At 37.8% G+C, this 19,486-nt stretch overlaps 1 protein-coding gene across 7 annotated transcripts in view; it reads left to right on the top strand.

Annotated features, from left to right (window-relative positions):
• Positions 1-19,486, top strand: part of CDK14 (cyclin dependent kinase 14) — a 349,244-nt gene that overhangs the window by 67,725 nt on the left and 262,033 nt on the right. For 5 of the 7 annotated variants that reach the window (XM_040088080.2, XM_040088088.2, XM_040088063.1 and 2 more), the window contains one exon: positions 18,008-18,253. In XM_040088080.2, coding sequence (XP_039944014.1) covers positions 18,008-18,253 — 246 coding nt within the window. Of the gene's footprint in view, positions 1-299; positions 433-570; positions 693-18,007; positions 18,254-19,486 lie in introns of those variants that run through there. The other 2 variants (XM_040088105.2, XM_040088095.2) reach the window with 2 other exon arrangements.

The raw sequence follows: 19,486 nt of genomic DNA, 5'->3' as shown, positions 1-19,486 counted from the left end.
TAAATTGCCTAGATAGCATATGCATGGTTACTTTGGCTGCAATGCTGCTGCAGAGCCTGGATACTCTGCCTTTCTGGGAACTCCACAGGCAAGTCCATCATATATTTAAAAAAAAAAAAAATCTTTTTAGAAAGAGCATAGTATTGCTGATGAAATTTAGACAGAGAAATATTGTACTCTCAGTGCTCATCTGTACCTTTTATATTCTACTCCACTGGGATTACCCTGTCTTGAGGGATTTCTTTGTTTGCTGCTTTAGATTTCCCCCTTTCTTAGCTGTAGTACAGCCGTACCGTTTCAGCTTGCTAGTGCAGAAAGATGTTGTGAATTCAGTTGCTGAATGAGCCCGGCCTGGCTGCAAACACTAACATTGCTAGAGAGATGCCAAAGAGTTGCAGGTGAATCTGACCTGATCTGGGCAACACCGAAACGGTAAGATGGGGCTTGTTTAAATCTCTGGGATTAATTGGGTGCTGCGGTTTCCTGTTTCAACCTGAAACCTAGTTATCACATGCTTCCAACTTGAGCAGGATTCATTCTGTGCATGTCAGGGTGGGTTTTCTCGGGAATGCTTAACATCCAGGCAGAGGGAGGCGGTGGGAAGCTGGGAATGCCACATGAGACCTCTCGGCAGCCACCCTGGTGAGATTCCCCAGCAGTACTGCCTGCGGTTTGTAAATACCAGGGAAAAGGTAGGGGAAGGCTTAAAAGCAACGCTTTTCTCAGTACAGCTTTGTATCTCTCTCTCTCTCTGGCAGCCTTATTTATAATTGTATTAAGAGGATAGTATGGGCAATTTTTTCCGATACATGCTTGGCTGAACGCCCTCTGGGATGAGTGAGTGAAGGACGTGATCAGCCACTTTTTCATCTCCGCTAACAAGTCTGTGCATCTTGATATATCTGAATAAATGTCTATAACAGTTACAGATTTGCTGGGTGGTAGAAAATAAAACTGAAACCATCCTTTATAGATACCTACTATAGCATGGATGTCAGAATATTTTTTTGCCTTGTTAACCTCTGTCATGATTTTATTTCTCTTGCATGCTGTCTTTATTTAATATAACACAAAGTGAGGTAGTCTTTTTAGGTAGTCATTCTTGAATGCTTATGTAGGAGTGTGTTGACAGTGGTTTGGATCTTAGTGGAATATTTCAACATATGAAAGCTTAGAGCAGCAGCATATTCAGGGAAAGAGAGGAAGAAAAGAGCAGCAGTTACTATTAGTGCAAGACAGAAAGATTAAAATGTGGCCATAGAATGGAATTATTTGAATTACTTATGATGACTTAACTTACAACTAGTGTATTTCAGTTGTAGATCAAGCCATAGAATACTCTCAACAAAAATCCATTGGAGCTGAACAAAATAATAGTATTTCACCATATGTTCTAATATTTACAGGAAATGAGCTGTGGTAGTAACAGTAAAGTGATGAGAGATTATTTTTGCTATTACTAGTTAAGGACAAAAGCAAAGGGACTTTTTTTCTAGAGAAGAATGCTTATCTTTATGCAGCATGTGAATTATACTCCAAGCAGAGATCAGTTGTGTATCAGTGTGTGATCAAATAACTAGTTTGACAGGGATTCATGTTTTCTTTTTCTTTGCTTGCCAATTAAAGGGTTCTTCCTCTTTGTCACTGAATATGATTAAAGGGTAAAGATTCAGTCCTACATCAATTATTTTCTGAAGGTTTCATTATTATTTTGCCGGAGTTCCTTCTTTAAAAATGCTGTATATACTGGAATACAAGTGATGTGATGTGGTCAGTTTCACAGTATATACAACCTTAATTTACATAGTTTTTTCTCAGAAAGTAGAGATTTTTTTTTTTTTTTTTTTTTTTAATTACCCATAATGTTTCTGTTGTAATAGTTATTTCAGTTGTATTTTTTCTTATGATTTTTATGGAAACTTTTCTTTGCTTATATTGTCATGCCTATTAATGAATTGCAAACCATTGTTTAATGCACAGAAGTAATCAAACCACTTGTGTTTGCCCACATATTGTACAATGAATGGAAGTTCAGGCATGAGGGATTTTTTAAAAGACAATTTTAAATTGTGGTTTTCTCTTAGTGTTATCTTTTTGTCTACTTATATATAGGAAATTTGTTGCTTCCATTATCTTCTGAGCTCCAAGTGTTTCTTCTCCCCAAGTCGAAAGTCTCATCTCTGCTTGCTGTGTTACTACTGTCTCTAGAGTTCTCACATTTTAGTTTTCTGAGCATATGAAAATGTTTTCAAAATATTTTATTGATAAATAATATTCCCCATGGTAATACTTAGTTAAACACAGATCCCAAATTAACCAGCTAGAAAACTTAACTTAAAATGTGCAAAATGTGGCCAAAACTTAAGAACACAGATGAGAAAGGGAAAAAATACATAGTTTAATAGGCAGTTATTGCCAAGTGCTCTGTAAATATAAAGGTCTTTGTGTGAATCAGTTTTTTAGTGAGGCTGGGGTCTGTCACAGCAGGAAATAAGGGATTACCTGAGGAGTGAGGGTTTGCCATAGTCTCCTTAATGACTCTGACTCCAGGAAGAAAGAATGCCAAGGAGTTGTAGCTCAGCAGGCAAAATCTCATCAAGATCTCGTCTAAGGGCAAGGTTGGCCAGCCATTGATGTCCTATAGCAAAAATGGTCACCTTTTTTTTTCCCCCCTGTGTAAATCTTAAACAAAACCAGTACCTAAAATCTGCAAAATCAAATCTGCTCCAACAGGTTTTGACGTTTTCCACTCACGCTGATAGCACTGGTGGGCTCTTTGGAGGGTTGACCTCTGAGCAGGTGCTCTGTCTGTGTCAGGCAGGCAGTTCTTGTTTCTCCCAGAGCCTCCACACACGAGAACATGGATAGAGCCATGAAGGGGCTGTGATTAGGCTGAAGAGCAGGAGTATCTGGCTGGTCCCACAGGGCAGCTGGCACGGGCAGCTCTCCTGGGCTCCAGCTGTGGAGGGAAGGGGTAAGGGATTCTTTTGTTTTTTAAGGGAAATCCTTGAACAGTGCCAGCTTTCACTGGGTGTTTGCCCCTGCAGATTTCAGTAGCTGCCCTGGTGGGTCTTTGGGGTCAGCAGGATTTTGCTGGGGTGAGAGTGTGTGTGAGTACTCAGCCTGGGACAGGTGAGAATTTGGGCTGTCATGTTTGGCAACTTCAGTATAAATGTGAGTGCAGATGTGCCCCTTAAAGGTCACAGGAACTGCTGAGCAGACCCAGACAGGTCTTTTGGGGTTATTTCCCTTTGAAGTCCCAGAAAGGCAAAAATACTCAGCTGTCAGAGACTGCCGTATATGGTTTTTAAATTGGGTTTGATAATGTTAGTGTTAAAGTGTTCCTAAGTGCTTCAGGTATTGATACAATGATAATTAGAGTTTACAATCCCTGTTGAAATGAATAGGAGTATCCTGACAAATATTACCTGAAACAACAGAGAGCCTGTGCAGTATCAGTTCTCCAAAGCCTATTTCTGAACTAAAGAAAAGAATAGCTGGTGTCCTTAGTTTGGGAAGAACAGGTTAATTACTATTTTTTGAACTTGAGTTCCCTTAGGTCCATGCTGGCTTCCACAATCTTTGATTAAGTTTTTTTTCTGCCACCAGGTTAGGAAGGAATGTACCCATCGTTTTAAGAATCTGACCCTTAAGGACTTCATTTTTCTTAATACTGTTATTATAATGTTAATATCAGGACATGTTCTCCCAATAACAGCTCCATCAGTCCTTATGTGCTCCTTCCACCGATATGGTGACTTCTGTGTTTTGCTATGGTTCAGTAAATATCTTTCTGTGACTGCTTTTTGCTTTTGATAAAAGTGTATTGTATATTGTTGGAATCTTTGATTTGATGCATCTCTTTCATGTGTGGCATATTTTTCACTGATATCTTTCATTCTACTCCCTAATATAAACCTGCATATTGTCGTGGTGTCCACTGTGCGCGTGGAAGCACAGGCTCACGGGCTAGCTCAGTCCCACACCATGGCACACGCGCTTCAGGTTGGACTCGCTAGTTCGACTGGCTCCCTCCTCCCTGTGGGATCTCGGTTCCCCACACCCTGTGACGGACTTGTTGGTAGTCACGACCACGGCGACGGATAGAAAGGCGACTCTCTGAGCAGGGTTAACAGGGTTTTATTGAGGGGGAGACCGAACGGGAGCTCCACACCTGACCACTGCTGCTCAGGAGAGACCCCGAACAATGGCTGTGCAGTAACTTTTAAATGGGGGAGGAACAAGAGGTGGCAACAACAGATTAACCAAGCAGGCTAACTCAGGGTGGAACTAGGGGTGGGAACATTCAACAGGGGAACCACCCTGCGATGGGGGAAAGGGGATTCCCCAGGCACCAGCCTATCACTTGACACCCTCCCTGGAATTTTCCATAATCTGGGGAAGGGTCCCGAGGTGACAGACAGGGCGCCCAAGGAGAGAGGGGATTGACAGCAATATAAGGGGTAAGAACCTTTGGGAAGAATGGGGGTACAGAGAACAAACCATTTTACAAAACTTCTTATAAAAACCTGCAAATTATTTATATAAAACACTTAAAAACCTAATAAAATAACTTTTGCACCACCACAACATATATTACTGGATTTAGCCATTTAGCGAAAAGCAAGTAGTGAAACAGTAATTTAACGTAGTACTGAATGTTGAATTCAGGGAGGTGGTTTTGTATTACAAAATTTTTGAGTCAACCCCAAAACCACATCATTTTGCCCTTTGTAGAAGTAACTTCTTGGCTTTCTCTCTATTGCTGGTGATTTTGCTCTTTTGTTTATCATATTCCTGAGTGGATGGGTTTCTCTAAAGTTGCTGTATCAGTTCTGAACTGGCTTGCAGAGGACATGGATATGTGCAGTTTTATCTGTTGTCTTTGTTTTAGTGTGCTAATCAGAAATGGTGTGAAAAGTGTGAGTGGAGATTTTTCTTTTATTTTGCAAATATTTATAGGATTTTTTGTTAGAATTTGTGTACCTTAATTCTAGAGCTGAACTTTCTATCTCATCCTGATGACCAGTACTGTTGCAGCTTCTGATTGAAAAATAACTTGATAAACTTAAGTTAGATGTTATATAAATATAAAATAACCTAAGCTAGTAACAAATATCATATCAGTCTGTATCATTCTGTCCAGGAAATGGAATAGAATTTATGTCAGTTATATTTCAGTTTTGCTGTGTTAGATGTTTGTAATTTAATATTAAATTGTATACAACTTACCTGAAGAGGAAGATACCAAATGTTGCCAAGCGAGCGTTGGGGAAGTGAAACCACTAGGAAAAAGCATTATGTCTATTTATATATTGTGAAACCTCAGCTTCACTTAATTCATTTCAGTCTACAGACTTAGAGTGTTTGAATATGTCCTTCTCCATTTTATTAAATCTCTGTGTAAGTACACAGAAAATATATTTAAACTCTTAGAGAGTATGTATAAAATAGGTTTGCCTGGACTTCCCTGTAAATAGTGGGGGTTTTAATAAACAAATTGATTCTGTTGTTAAATATTGGCTATAGAAATTTCATTTTGATGTAATGCAGAAGAGTTGTCTTGAAAAGTTCTATAGTTTAATGATGAGATGGTTGGTTTTGCTGGTGTCTAGGAAAGTGGTGGAACCAGCTCCCTAATTTTCAAGTTGGAAAGGAACTTTCTGTGTTTGGCAAAGTAGTCCAGATACATAAATTATATAATTAGAAACTGTGATTGTACATTGTAGGCAGCTGTGCAGGGTAAGCTATGCAAAATATCTACAATCACTCTCAGTTTTGTGACAATATTTTCATGAGATGCTTAATGTACTGTAAGGTTGGAGGACTTTTCACACTGATGTTCTAATGATAGATGTGATTTTTGACCAATTTGATTCTCTAAATTTGTTGCTTGTTGAAAGTGATTCATGATAAATTCACAGCTTTGGAGGTGCAAATTGCCACCGACTGCAGAAGGCTTGGCTGCTTTGTGCTGTTACAGCTTATTCTTTAAAATTCATTAGAGCACAGTCATAAGTCTGCTACAGTACATGTTTTAGCTTGAACACATCAAAGAAGCAGCAGTGATTTTCACTTCTCTGTTGAAATACATAGGGTTTTTTTTTTAAAAAAAGAAGAGCATTATCTCTATGCTGTTCATAGAATTCTCATTATAAAATTGTAGCCTCCTTCTTATGATGAGCTCTTCTCAGTATAAGCTTGAAACCTCTCCATTTTAAGTTTTATACATCTTGGCAAGAAAAGATGTTCTGGAGTGTTCTTCATATTTGGAGTAACTTAATATGCTATAATTTTCAACTATGCATCTAACTAAATTCTGAATTGTAGGATATGGCATGTTTTCCACTGTAGCACGTTATGCACTGAGAAGCAAGTTTCATTAGGCTCCCTTACACCTTTTTGCTTTGAAAGTTATTGTGCTGCTGCAAGTCTGGCAAACCTGCAGTATCTGCTAGAAAATTCCTTTGAGACTTTTCATTCAAGTTTTTACAGAATTCTGTAACCAGGTCATTTGTCTGAGGGGAAAAAACCAGAAAGAACAAGTTTTAAAAAAAGAAGTCAGGTGTATATGAAATCCAAACACAGATAAGGACTTTTCATTTAATTATTTGTGAAACTGGGCTTGTCGTCCTTGTCTGAACTCTCAAACTTCCATGAAAGAAAACAATGGCAGAAAGGTCACGGATGGCTGTTACGAAGATTTCAGGGAGACCAAGTTGGAATGTAGGTTATTCAGATCTTGGAAGATTCTTCACACAAGAGAATAATGACAAAGTTGAAGCTCTTTTTCTGCCTCTACCTTTGTACTGTGCTGATTTGATAGAGGATACTTTGTCAAATTCAGTGGTTAGGAAGGTAATATGTAGAGGAGCAGATCTAGAAACGCTCAGAGAACTTGTCTTTCCATGTGACATTCATCTGCCTTGGAAGCTGCATTTCTCAACCTGTAGGGTTGTTGACCTCAGGGATGAAACAAGTAAGAGCAGGGGAGATTTCTTTTCTTGGTGCTAAAATGAGACTTTGAAATACATTAGCAAAATGAAGCAAGCAACTCTCATTGCCCAGTTTACCGTCTGGCTTTTGCTAAAGAGAGTTAAAAAGGAAAAGAAGGGAAGAAAATTGAAGAAAACAGGGAAAGGAATGAAGCAGGTTTGTTTTTTTTTTTTTTTTTAAATGAAGGAAATGGTCTGAAGGAAAAAGACCCAAACTAATTTACCATTCTAGTCTTGAATTATTTCTTTCAAAGCACTTTTAAAACATCTGCTGAAGCTAATATGAGAGTGGCATTGATTTGTTAATGACTATGCTACGTGCATGCTGCTTCATTGCAATGAAGGTTGTCATCACACCAGACAAAAGATAACTGCAAAACCTTTCCACCTGCAAATGTGTATGTGTCACAAAGATGGTTACATGACCCATCCCCTTCATCTTTTCTTTCAATTAAAAAAGTGCTCTTTAGCATTTATGTGGAGAGCATATATGTGAAAGGTCTGAGTAGTTGGGCTTAAGTCTTATACTGTCACTTGCATGACTCACCAACAGCAGTGGGTTTTTTTGCAGTCCCTGCTTGTAAGGACAGGTTTTTTTGTTGTTTCTGTCTGAAGTACTCGATGATAACTGTGAAAGAATCAAGAGGCTTGCTAGGGATAGGCAAAGGAGCCTAAAGGAACTGGGTAGAACTTATTTTCAAAGCATGGAGTTGTTTATGATTTATTTTCTTAAAAACCTTACTGACAGCCTCAGAATCTAGCAAGAATAGGCATTTTGTTGTCAAGTCTCTCAAGATTTCTCACACTTGAACTTGGCAATGGGAAGACTTACTGCATTTATGGATATGCCTTTGATAACTTCATGATCAGGGGGAGTTTTGGAGGATAGAATAAAATTATAAACCTGTAAACTCAGAACGACTTAATATACTGTTCGCACAAAACCACTAATAATGCACTTATGGAAAGAAAACTGTATAAACTAGCACTGGCACATGTAGCCATCTGTTGGAGCAGGAGGCTGAAATGGAAAAGGGATTGAAAATATTTTTTTAATCTTTATTTTTAAATCCTGTTCATATGGTTACAGAGGAAGATAGACAACAGATACAAGTGGGTAACTAAGTAAAAGAGTATAAAAACCACCTGTCACAATTGGGAGAGTGTTTATGTTCAGACACTTTCTCCACCACCTTTCTGGTTACCAAGGCATCCTTGGCTCATGCCTGGCACTGGAAGCTGCCTCTCCCACACTGACACTTCTGCTGATCCTCACCTGTGCCCTCCTGTTTGGTTTATTGAAGGAATGAAACCTCCTACTTGTGGATGCAGCAAGTCTGGACCCAGGTTAATGGAAGCAGCAGCCTGGTTGCAATTTCAGGAAAGGCTTGCATGGCATATTGAATTACATACCACCGTGACAAATGTGAACACTGCGCAAGTAAAAGAAAGAATTTATTTGCCAGGCTTTATTGCTAACACAGTTACTGTATTTTGGGGCATCAGTACAGAAATAGAGCAAAATGTCCCTTTAGATCAGCTCCGTTGAGTTTCTGTCTCTTTTCATGAACGTTAGAGGCTGTCAGGACTTCAGTGTGACCTTTATCTGAGACCCTGTCCTTAGGTGACTCCTCCTGACGTCTGCTGTCACAGAACAGAGTTTTGCTTTGAGGACATATGTAGGCCTTTATACACTTAAAATCTAATCCAGACTCTCTTGAAAACTGGACCTTTTTTCTCTGCAAGGAGAGGAACACCAACTTTAATGGATTGGAAAGTCACTTTTCTGAAGTTAGGCTGTACTATGAACAGAAAAAAATTTTAAAAAGAGAAAAATTAGAAATTCTCAGCTTCTCCTTACCATGTTGAGGGCACCTAAAATAATTTTCAGTAATTCCTGATTTCAGGATTGTGCTTGATTCAGAAATTATGCTAATATTTAGGTGTCACCGAGACACACAAAGCAGTCACATGCAGACAAGAGATTTTCACAGGGCAGAGGTCCTTCCGATCCAGCTCAAACCGAGCCAGGGCGGAGAGAGAGCCTCTTTGTTTTATTTCTTACTTTTTATACATTTGTGGGTCTAGCAGAAGATTGGCTTCTGGGGTTTTTCACCCCTCAGCCAAGTGGCTAAACCAACTGTCAGTTACAATTGTTTTCAGGTTAGAAATATGCAAACAAAGGACAGAGAATGAAAAACAAAGGATTTGTTTATGTTACATATGTGGGAAAAGTTAGAAAACTGCTCTAATATTCTACAGTAACTAAAAAGATCTGACTCCATTTATGAAAATCAAAAAGGCTATAAAAAACTCAGAAAAACCAGGGTAACATTTAGGTATCAAGTTAGCAGAATAAATATGTAGTATATTGCAGCTCTTGGTGTGTTGGTGGTGAAAGGAAAGAATTGTGTAATCAGTTTTAACTTCTGTTATAAAATGTTATTTTCCTTGATGCAGGTAAAAATGTTTTCAGATTTTTATGCAACTGGGATTCCTACCCCAGGTCTGATCAGTTGGTCTTTCTGTGAGAGTGACTTTTTCCTCTCTTGGCAATTCAGCACAGACATTTAATCAGCTCACTGAATTCAGTGTTTCAGACAAACACAGAGAATTAATGTCAGAGCTTCTAGTTCAAAAATTCTCCCATCTGGCACTTCAGTGACCTTTTTATATTCGCCTTCTTCCATATGACAATGACAGTTGGTTTAACATCAGCTTTGACTTTGGAAATAAAACGGCCATGTTGGGCAAGCGCCTTTGAGATGGGCTGTGGGAGGTGTATGAGTAAGTTTGTGATAGGTACAGCAAGGAGCATACCATATCCCCAGATACCATTTCCAGTCTCTGAGCTCTATTTTCAGTTGCATTTGCTAGCTCATAGCTGGCTTTGCTGGCAATCTCTGTAGCCAATTAAAGTTAAATAAATATTACCCAAGAATATGAATTATAGTTCTGGGACACAGAGAGAAGCCATCAGGAGAGGAAAAGAAGTGTCTTATTTTACAACCATTTTTTTCCTTGCATCTTCATTCCTTCCTACCACCTCCCTATTTTTTTTTTTTTCCCCCTCTCTTGCTCAAGTTCTCTTTCAGCTTCTTTGGCTGTGCTCATCAAATGTTCAAACCAAAGGGCTGGTGTAGGTGATTACAGGGAGGGGTGAGTGTGTTCAAGGACCTCTTTCAAATCTGAGCCTGATTGCACTGGTAGCTCTGGTATGAGCTGGCTGGTGATGTCGTGCAGCATTACATGCTCTACTTCCCCTCTCACAATTTTATCCGCTCCCTTATCTCATCTCTTGTTCTTTGTGGATCTTTTCCCATATTGAGAGTTCTCACCAACTGAGGTCTCTTCTCAACCTATGCATGTTTCTGCTTGTGGATTCAGCAGTCATTTACTGACCCTCTCTTGGGGAGGATGGAGAGTGCTACCAGACGGACTGGGAAGAAGCAGGCGAGATTTTTGTTTAAAATGAGAAAGAGCCTCCCTATTGCTTTGTTCTGCAAAGAGAATAAATCTGCAAATAGTTACATTTTTATTTTGAACAAAGCTGCTTACAATACTCCAGAACATTCCCAAACTGTGTTTTATGAGTAGCAAATGTCAAATTCCAGGGATGCCAGAATCTGCAGATGACTTGTGTTCTCAATTGCCATGGTACCAAAGCATGATAGAAAATAACATGCTTATAAAAGGTAATAAAAACTCGTATCCAGATAGAATTTTTCCAGTGAAAATTAATGGGAGACTTACATTCTAATCAATTCAGCTGTTGAACCAGTATTCACTTAACTATTTTTTTTTTTTTTGACATCTCTCAGCTAAATGCAGCTGGTAAGTCTTATTGTCTGTAATAATGAGATTGTTGCACTACTTCTAGCAGGCTTTGGCTCTACAAATTATAATCTATATCTTCATAACTTTACACTTTAGAAAGCACAAGTGCCTTACAAACTTAATTAGCACTTCCAGTTTCTGTTTATGATAGGGGCAGGATCACTGTTGTGAACAGAAAAATGGAATTGTGGAGAGGTTAAGTGACTTCCTTACCTTGCATCACTCATTTTTTTTTTTTTTTCCTTGCTGCATGCTAGATCTTGGGTTTCCATGTATCTGGTCCTTTCATACTGCATCTCCTGGAATGGTGCAAATGGGAGGAATTCAGATTTTTCCTTAAGATTTTTCAGTAGCAGTTTTGGATGTCCAGTCCACTCTGGTATTTTACCCAACCAGTCTCTTTTCCCCACAGATTTACACAGTGGCAATAACCAAAAGAAAATAATAGATGGTTGGCATTTTTTTTTTAATATTTTACACAAGTCTGTTTCCACTAGGTGACCAAAGTAAGCATTTGTAGTGTTAAATGTAAGAATTAAAACCTGGATAATAATGTACCTTCCTGAAAGATGTGATGAGCTTCAGAGTAGGTTGTCTTTGCACTATACAAGCATTTTAAACTTTTTTCTTCTGTGTGGTAGGATGTCTGACCAGTTCTGCCAGAATTGGTTGTTCTTTGTTACTGAGGATATCTTTATTCATATGAATAAATTCCACTGATATGGGACAGTCTATATTTTACTAGGTACCCAAACAGGTGATTAATTCCAGAGTCATTCATGACTGTTTTAAAATTCATGAACTGTAAGACTATAAATTACTTACATGGTTTAACTGATCAGTCTCACTCTTTCAATGCTATATGACTTTGAACAGTAAATTAATTAGTCTGGCAACCTTTAATTTTAAGAATCCTCTTTCTTTGGGAAACTTCTTTCTGTTCCTCCTAATTTTGCTGACGGTGATGAAGTAAAAAAATGTTGCATTGAACCTGTATCACAATAACTACATCTGATACACCATTTATTATTTTCACATTAATCCCAAATGCAGATTAAAGAGTATTGCTTGAAATGAGATTTAAGGCAATTCAAAGAGGCATCTTTATTTAGAAATGGTTCCATGAATGATTATACAGATTTTTATTTATTTAATGGGGCTTATTATGGAGCTTTACACATGGAACAAAATTACTCTTATGATTTCAGCCTCTTAACTTCAGCAGTATTCTTTATGAGAAAAAAATTGGCTTAATTCTGATATTATGTTTTGAGATATGATAACTACCATGATGTTAGGGTGGAGGCTGTAGCCCTGTGGTCCATAGTGACATAATGATGACTAAGGTTCTTTACCCTAGGGCAGCCTTGGGATCTTCTCAAATTGATTGGGAGACTGGACAGGAGGAGCAGGGGGAAAAAAATACCATCCAAGCCGTGTTGTTGTCTGTCATACATTCAGATTCTGATCCCAAACTAAGAAAGTTACCAAGTATAAACTATGTTGTGTTTTTTGTGGTTCTAACATGAGGAGATCTTGAATATTTTGGCTCTTTTTATCTTAAATAAATTAAAAACCCGCAGAGAAACACTAAAAAAAACTTTTAATGTTAAGTTGCACTAACTTTTGTGGTGCTGCATTTTATTTTCCTTTACATTGCCAGAATCTGTGATAGCTCAAGTAAATACTGAAATTGACATGAATATTCTGATTTTCTAGATAAATCTTCCTTCAGTGATTTTTTTTTTTAAAGTAGACAAGAGCTCTTCAGGTTGCTGAAAGTGGTTGTTTGTGCTGTAGGTTTTAAATATCCAAATATCTTGTCATGATGTCTCATTTAGTCTTAAGTTTTTCAGTTGTGACTGAGTAAATAATTGCAGAAAAAATTTAAAAGTTGGTTTATTTCAGTAATCAGAGTATGGAGAATGTATTTGGCTTGGCAGCAGAGTGTGGGACAACTTGGGGAAGTTAATTATTGATGTTCCATATGTGAGAAACATAATGGTCGGGATACTTACAGAGAGGTGCTTCTGTTGGAGCACAGTTGGGCTGAAAGGGATCTTTTTTCCCAAGATCTGGAAATCATATCTGGGATCAGGGACTCTCAGCTATTAATGCTGCTGCCTCACTGAATAGGAATCATCATTGCTGGTTTCCAGATGAAATCTTTTCCCATGAGATACCAAGTGCCTGGGCATTTTCTGAGTACTGCTTTGGAAGAGCAACTTCAGACACAAAAAATTATTTTCTGTAGGATCACTCTGTTTTCAGTGTAGAAAAGCAAATCTCCTTAAAGGGAGACTTATATTGGAGTCTAATTTAGCCTTTTCAGGATTTTCATCTTAGAACCAAAGCAGAGACTTTGGGGGTAAATGTTCTACATGTTCTACCTATCAAATTCTACATGTTCTACATATCAAATTCTCTGATATGAATACCATATATATAATTCCCATTGTTTTGTCTTACTGTTTTTCCCTTCTAGATTTTTTTTTTTTTTCTGTGTTATCTGCTCCTTGTCTCAGCCTCTCTCCTGCCATTTTTTCCAACATCCATCTTCATCATGGTGCTCTGAGGTACTGAGATTCCTGCAAGGTGGGAACCTCGGTGACAAAACAGCTATTAGCTATTTCCCCTCTTATTTTTTGTGTCTGAGGCTGCCTAACATGCCCAAAGCTGGGAGTGGTGAATAGTCCAGTGAATTCTTTGAGCCTTTTATATCTGATGTAAGGCTTAGAAGGATAGTAATATTTTTGTGAACAATCTATACATGATGCAGGGGTTTTTGTGTATTCCCTGTGACATCTCTAATAATTTATAGCTGTTAGGTGTATTGAATTGATTGGCTTACTTTGAATCCTGTTCCCTGAGAAGGAGTAAGCCAACTCTTCCTAAGAAGAGTTAAAGCATAAATAAAGATCCCATACCTCTGTTCCTCATTATTATGAGATTTTCTGGCAAAAATTCCCCATCTGAAAGAGATTAAGTGTGGTCCCATTGCCCTACTTTTAAAAGCCAAATAATTTTGGAAATGGTTTATACCTCAGAAAATTTTGCCTTGAATGTAGTTTCTGGTGGAAGAAGCACAAAATCATGGCAATAACTCCTGAAGTGGAAAGAACATTTCAAGTGTTGACATACCTTAATGTTTACTTATATGATTACTTGTTTTAAAGAAATGAAAATTAAAACTGCTAATGACTCCTGCAGGTGGCTAGACAGAGGTTTCTTTAAATGCATGGAATATTCATACTGAAAGTTTCTTCTCCTTGATTCCATTTTAAAAATCATAATTGTCATCTCACATATGACAAAACAAGGCATCACTTGTATTGTCTCTTCATACATTTGAGGTCAGTACTTTTAATAGTTAAGGTGCCATTGACACCATCACATCTTCATGTAGCACCAGTTTTTGATCACATGTGGTGGCATTTACAGCATCTCAATGAGTGCCTGGGCTACACTGTTTTAACTACAGCATTACACAGATAGAGAGGGCTAATGAATCACAGATACTGACTTCCTACATGTAATGGCTTGATTTACTTTGGTTTTTATTCTGATAACTGTAGCTAAATTAGATATTCAACAAAATAATCCAGTTTTAAGGTTGCATTGGAAAAAGATAGTTCCCATAACTTTCTGGGTTGTCATCCTCATTGAGGTGCACTAGGGTTGTTCTGTGTGCAAAAGAAGGGTTAATGAAAGAATAGTGTCCACTCTGAAGAACCTATGACTTATGTAGATAGAACAAATGAAAGGGGGTAAAAACAAATGTCTGGTCTTAGAGATGGCAGAATGTACTTAGAGGGGAAGTCTCACTTTCTCAGAGGATCACCCAGGAGCATCTAAAAGATTCTGAAAATGAACCAGTGTTCCTTACAACAAATGCTGTGCTTTAACTGGAAAATGGTCCTTAACTCTCATATGCAAAAAGAAATCTGGAAATGAGAAGGTGTGTTAGGCTTTTCCTGACTACCAGCATGGAGCTATCAGGTGGTAGACACTGGTTTACAAAATCTAACACCTTCTGATGCTAAGTATTTGTACATCTCCTTTGAGAAGTTGAAATTTATAAGCAACAGTTATGCTATACAAGGGAAAATTACATTAAAAGCCTGAATTTGAGTAAAAAAAAATCAAATCCATCATGTTCCTAAAGGTGATGTGGTCAAGCTGGTGAAATCTATGATCATTTTTATACAGAGAAAGATTTCCAAAACAAGTTATGTTTCAATTTTGCTTAGCACATTGTTGCTTTTCTGCATGATAAGCCCCTACAGAATAAGTTGTACCTTTAGCTGGAGCACAGGAGCAGCTGGTCAGCGCTCCTGCTGACCAGGGGCAAAATCTGCCCCACTGGGGTAGCTTAACCTTGCTGACTGAGGGAAACCTGAAGCCACCAATGAGTTTGTATCCTCAAGTTGGTTGCAGCCAGTGCTCACCTTTTAGACCTGATCCTTTCAGACTTCACAGAACAGTTTCAGCATGAAGTTGGCCTGTCAATGGACTTGGCCTATCAATGGCAGAATGTAAAACAAATGCTTAAATATTGTTTCACCTCTGTTTTATAGGTAGGGTAGACAGTTTGGAAATGTGTACCTTGCAACAATGATGTAAGCTTAGCTTTGCTGGCTTCAACGGTGCACTCTGGTCAGCAGCCATTTGGCGACAGTGCTTTGTTTCTGCCAAGGAAATATTGATACTGGTGAGAGAGAAGTGATGAATTAAACCCCTTGTCAGCTCTGGCAGGAGATGTGTTGCAGTTGCAGAACAGGCAGATGGGCAGGGTGAGCAGCCTCTACTTTTGCATTTCTCTGCAGTCCTCAGGCTTTCCACAGGTGACAGTGGTGTCCAGTCTGTGCATCCACCAAGGTGTTTGCCTTCTGGGTGGGGAGCTGGTTGGTGCTGTCTTGGTTTTAGTCATTTGCAAGTTGGAAGCTGGCTATTATAAGATGATGGTGGGAATTTTTATTCTACTGCAGATTCAGTCAAGTGACCTGAAGGCTAAAGTGCATCCCTTCATCATCTAATTTCCAAACTATTACTGCTTCTAGTCAAGACAGTAGTAACAAATGCTTACAATGGCCCACATAAGATACATGTATATTTTCCAGTGGAAGACGAAAATAGAAGCAACATTCATGGCATTATTATCTATTGTATGTTTATACCTTTGTATTCCAAGTATTTTCATCTACTACAGGTGTCTTGTTAACCTGGAAAGGAAGACAAGTACCACTTTGGAACCCTTTGCCCATTTCTCCTTCACCTGTCTTCTAGATCATAGGGTTTCAAATCCTGAGAAATACTGACCACAGATTACTGATGTATTTGCATCCATGTTGATTAAGCAACATGGAAGTGCTGCTACATTAAGAGTAATTTAAATTTACAGTATTTTAAAACATCTTTGTTTTTTTAAAAGCATTGCAAGAACATGGAGATCACAGTGGGAAATATGTGGATACATGTCGGCACATATGAGTTGTTTTAGGGAAAAGAAACCAATTAGTTTTACAAGAAGACTAATTGAAAACTCTTTGTGCTGCAGCTCTTTATCTTTTCTTGCTGAAGTAATGGACCAAAATTACATAATTATGTTAATTTAAGCCCAGAAAAGAATTATCATGTGGAATGAAGGGGGACTTTTCCTTTTCTCAAGGAAGTTATAACTTGGTGAAGTTCTTGGAGAAATCACTTTAGTGAGAAGAAATGCTAACCCTTATAAGGCCTGGTTTGTGACAGTAGTGATGTCCTTCATTAGAGCTGACCTGATCATTCAGCCAGATGGCACAGTGCAGGAAACATACTTTAAATTTTTAATGTGTAAAGGAAATCTTTCATCTACTGTTACAGTGGATCATAAAAAACAAGAAAAGCTGAACTCCACAAGGTATAGCCACCCCAATATTTCTATGAACAACTGAAGTCAGTTGGGATGCCTCTGGGAAAATGGCAAAGAATAATTTATTGGAGAAGTTTTTTGAGATACTTTGGGTTAGGGAGGGAGACTGATTTAAAGGTAATTTCTTTTTCCTTTTTTTTATATTAACTGTTTTAGGATGGCAAGTTTTCAAAAATTAGAATAGATTATAGGTGTTTGAATGGAATATTAAATTGGGTTTTTTTGAGCAGTTCAGTTGACAGCAAATTAACACTCTCTATCCTTAAAAACATGCAAATGTCATGGGAAAAGTACATTGTAGATTATTTTGACGTGCTTTACAATTAGAGGATGCTCTTGGGTCTGCTTGCATTGCATTTTGTAGCTTTTCCCTGTAGCCTGAAAACTGAAACTATTTCTTTTCTTTCCAAGTAAAATTCAGGTCTCTTATGGGTGAAAACAGAAGCTGAGGCTTCAAACACAACCCCTCACCAACAGTGTAATTTTAAAAAATGTCATATATATTGGAGCCTTTTGAAATTAAACCCAGAAATGTACATGACTGGAGTATCTAAAGGTGCTGTTCTGCTCATTTAGTTCTTTTTGAACTAACCATAGCAAATTTTGATAGCTCAAGCTGCAAGTGGCAGTCTTTAGAGCTTGGCAGAGTCATACCTCACAGTAACAAAGAACTGAACCTCTGTGCTTTAGTGTGCCATTGAGCTGCAGTCTCACGTTTCAGTGCCTGGGAATTGATTTACTGATTTGATTTTCTGAGACATATGGTGATAATAATAATAACACTGTATAAGCATTATTTAAAAATACAGTAATATACCGGTATTGAATCTTTGGAAAGCCAGCACCAGCCAGTGCCCACACAAACTACCATCATTTATTTTAGTTTAGTCTCATCCAATTTTGAACAAATGGAAATCAATATTGCTTGTGGATATCTGTGGCTAGATTGGAGAGAGAAGTGGAGTGACATTGTTGCCAAGAACACACTGTACAAGAAAACACAAATGTATGAATTTATGTATGTTCCTCTTTTGCCTTCCTTTTCCAGGATCTTTTAATACATTGTACAAAGACAGGCTTTTTATAATTATTATTGTGATGTGGGTCTCCCCTATATAAAAAGCATGTGTTGTTTTCATTTTTAACGTAGAAATAGACAGTGAATGCTTGTGAAGTTCAGTGCCATTTTTGATGCTGGCTGGTGCATGGAATGATACTGACTTTAAGCTTGTTAGAGTCAACAAATGATGTTTTTTCTTTACAGATATGTGTCACAAAGATGTCTACACGGAACTGCCAGGGAATGGATTCAGTGATCAAACCCCTGGATACAATTCCTGAGGATAAAAAAGTTCGGGTTCAGAGGACACAGAGTAGTTTCGACCCATTTGAGAAACCAGCTAATCAAGTGAAGAGGGTTCATTCAGAGAACAACGCTTGCATTAACTTCAAAACTTCATCTGCAGGGAAGGAATCACCTAAAGTCAGGCGGCACTCCAGCCCCAGCTCTGTAAGTGATACCTCTGCAGGTGCCAAATGGTGGAATTAGAGGCACCAGATAAATGTTTTCTTGCTTAACAAGGGATTGTTTACTTGGAAGCAACAAAGAAAAAGGTCATAGCAGCTATTAAATGTGTTTTCCATATATATTTGTTTTGTAATTAATGAAATAAGATCAGAAAATAGAACTTGAAAAAGAATATGTTTATGAAATTCCTTTCAGATGTTAGTTAGGGTGTCTTACAGGATTTCTAAGCATTTTCCTCTCCTTATCCTGGTATGTCATTACAGCTGCTATAATGTTTATGCAGCAAATTTGGCAGAAGGTTGCTTATTTGTGAAGAGGAATTCTTTCCCATGAAGTTTAAGAAACCACATGAATTGCCTTTTTGATTTTTAGATTTCAGTTTTAGACAAACAGATCAGATTTGACAGATTTTGTTTACATTTTATAATTCTCTTTTTAAAATCAAGTAGTAAAAGTAAAGTTTATTTCTCTGTCAGGAACTCTGCGAGAGATAGGGAAGAGAGAAAAATAACAGAGAAGGGTTTGGCAACACATCATAATAATTTTATTGTTAAGTATTTTGAAAGAAAGTAGATAAATAAAATGTCATATCTTTCATGAATAATGCCCAGAACAGATTTCCCCCAAAAGACCTTCAAAATTATTGAAAAACTATTGAAAACTATTGGCAAGAAAAAAAAAAATCCATAATAATGTGACCTTTGAGTTGAAAACTACAGATCTGAGTAGAATGGATGTAACACTTCAAATCTTATTTGGTGTGAAAAAAATTAAAAGGTTGATTACCTCTTCTTTCTTCTTTTCATTTTCTTTGTTTTGCTCTATCTTCTGCACATCTTCTGTCCTCCCTACAGAAGTTTGACTGAAGCCTGTCTGACTTCTAATGAGAAATGGCAAGAGATTTATTTTCTGTAGATGAGCTGTGTTTAACCCGTGTGAATTTAGCGGGAAAGATGTCATGCCTCCAGAGGACTGTCCTTTTTAGAAAAGGTTACATTTTAAAATGTAACCATCTGTAGCAAAAACAAATTTGCTTTTTCATCATCGCTCGGCATTGTATAGCTGCTGCCAAAGATGTCTCTTGTGTGTTCCATCTGAGCCTATGACAAGGAGTTCTTACCATAAAACTTTTACAATCATTAAGAATGGATGAATCTATTTGCACTGGGTTTACTTGTTTGTGATGCTTGATTATTTTTTGGCACCACAACTATT

This window comes from Hirundo rustica, chromosome 1 (assembly GCF_015227805.2).
Source record: "Hirundo rustica isolate bHirRus1 chromosome 1, bHirRus1.pri.v3, whole genome shotgun sequence".
NCBI lineage: Eukaryota > Metazoa > Chordata > Aves > Passeriformes > Hirundinidae > Hirundo > Hirundo rustica.
Note: the sequence above shows the minus strand (reverse complement) of the source record. Positions and strands in the feature narration are given on the sequence as shown.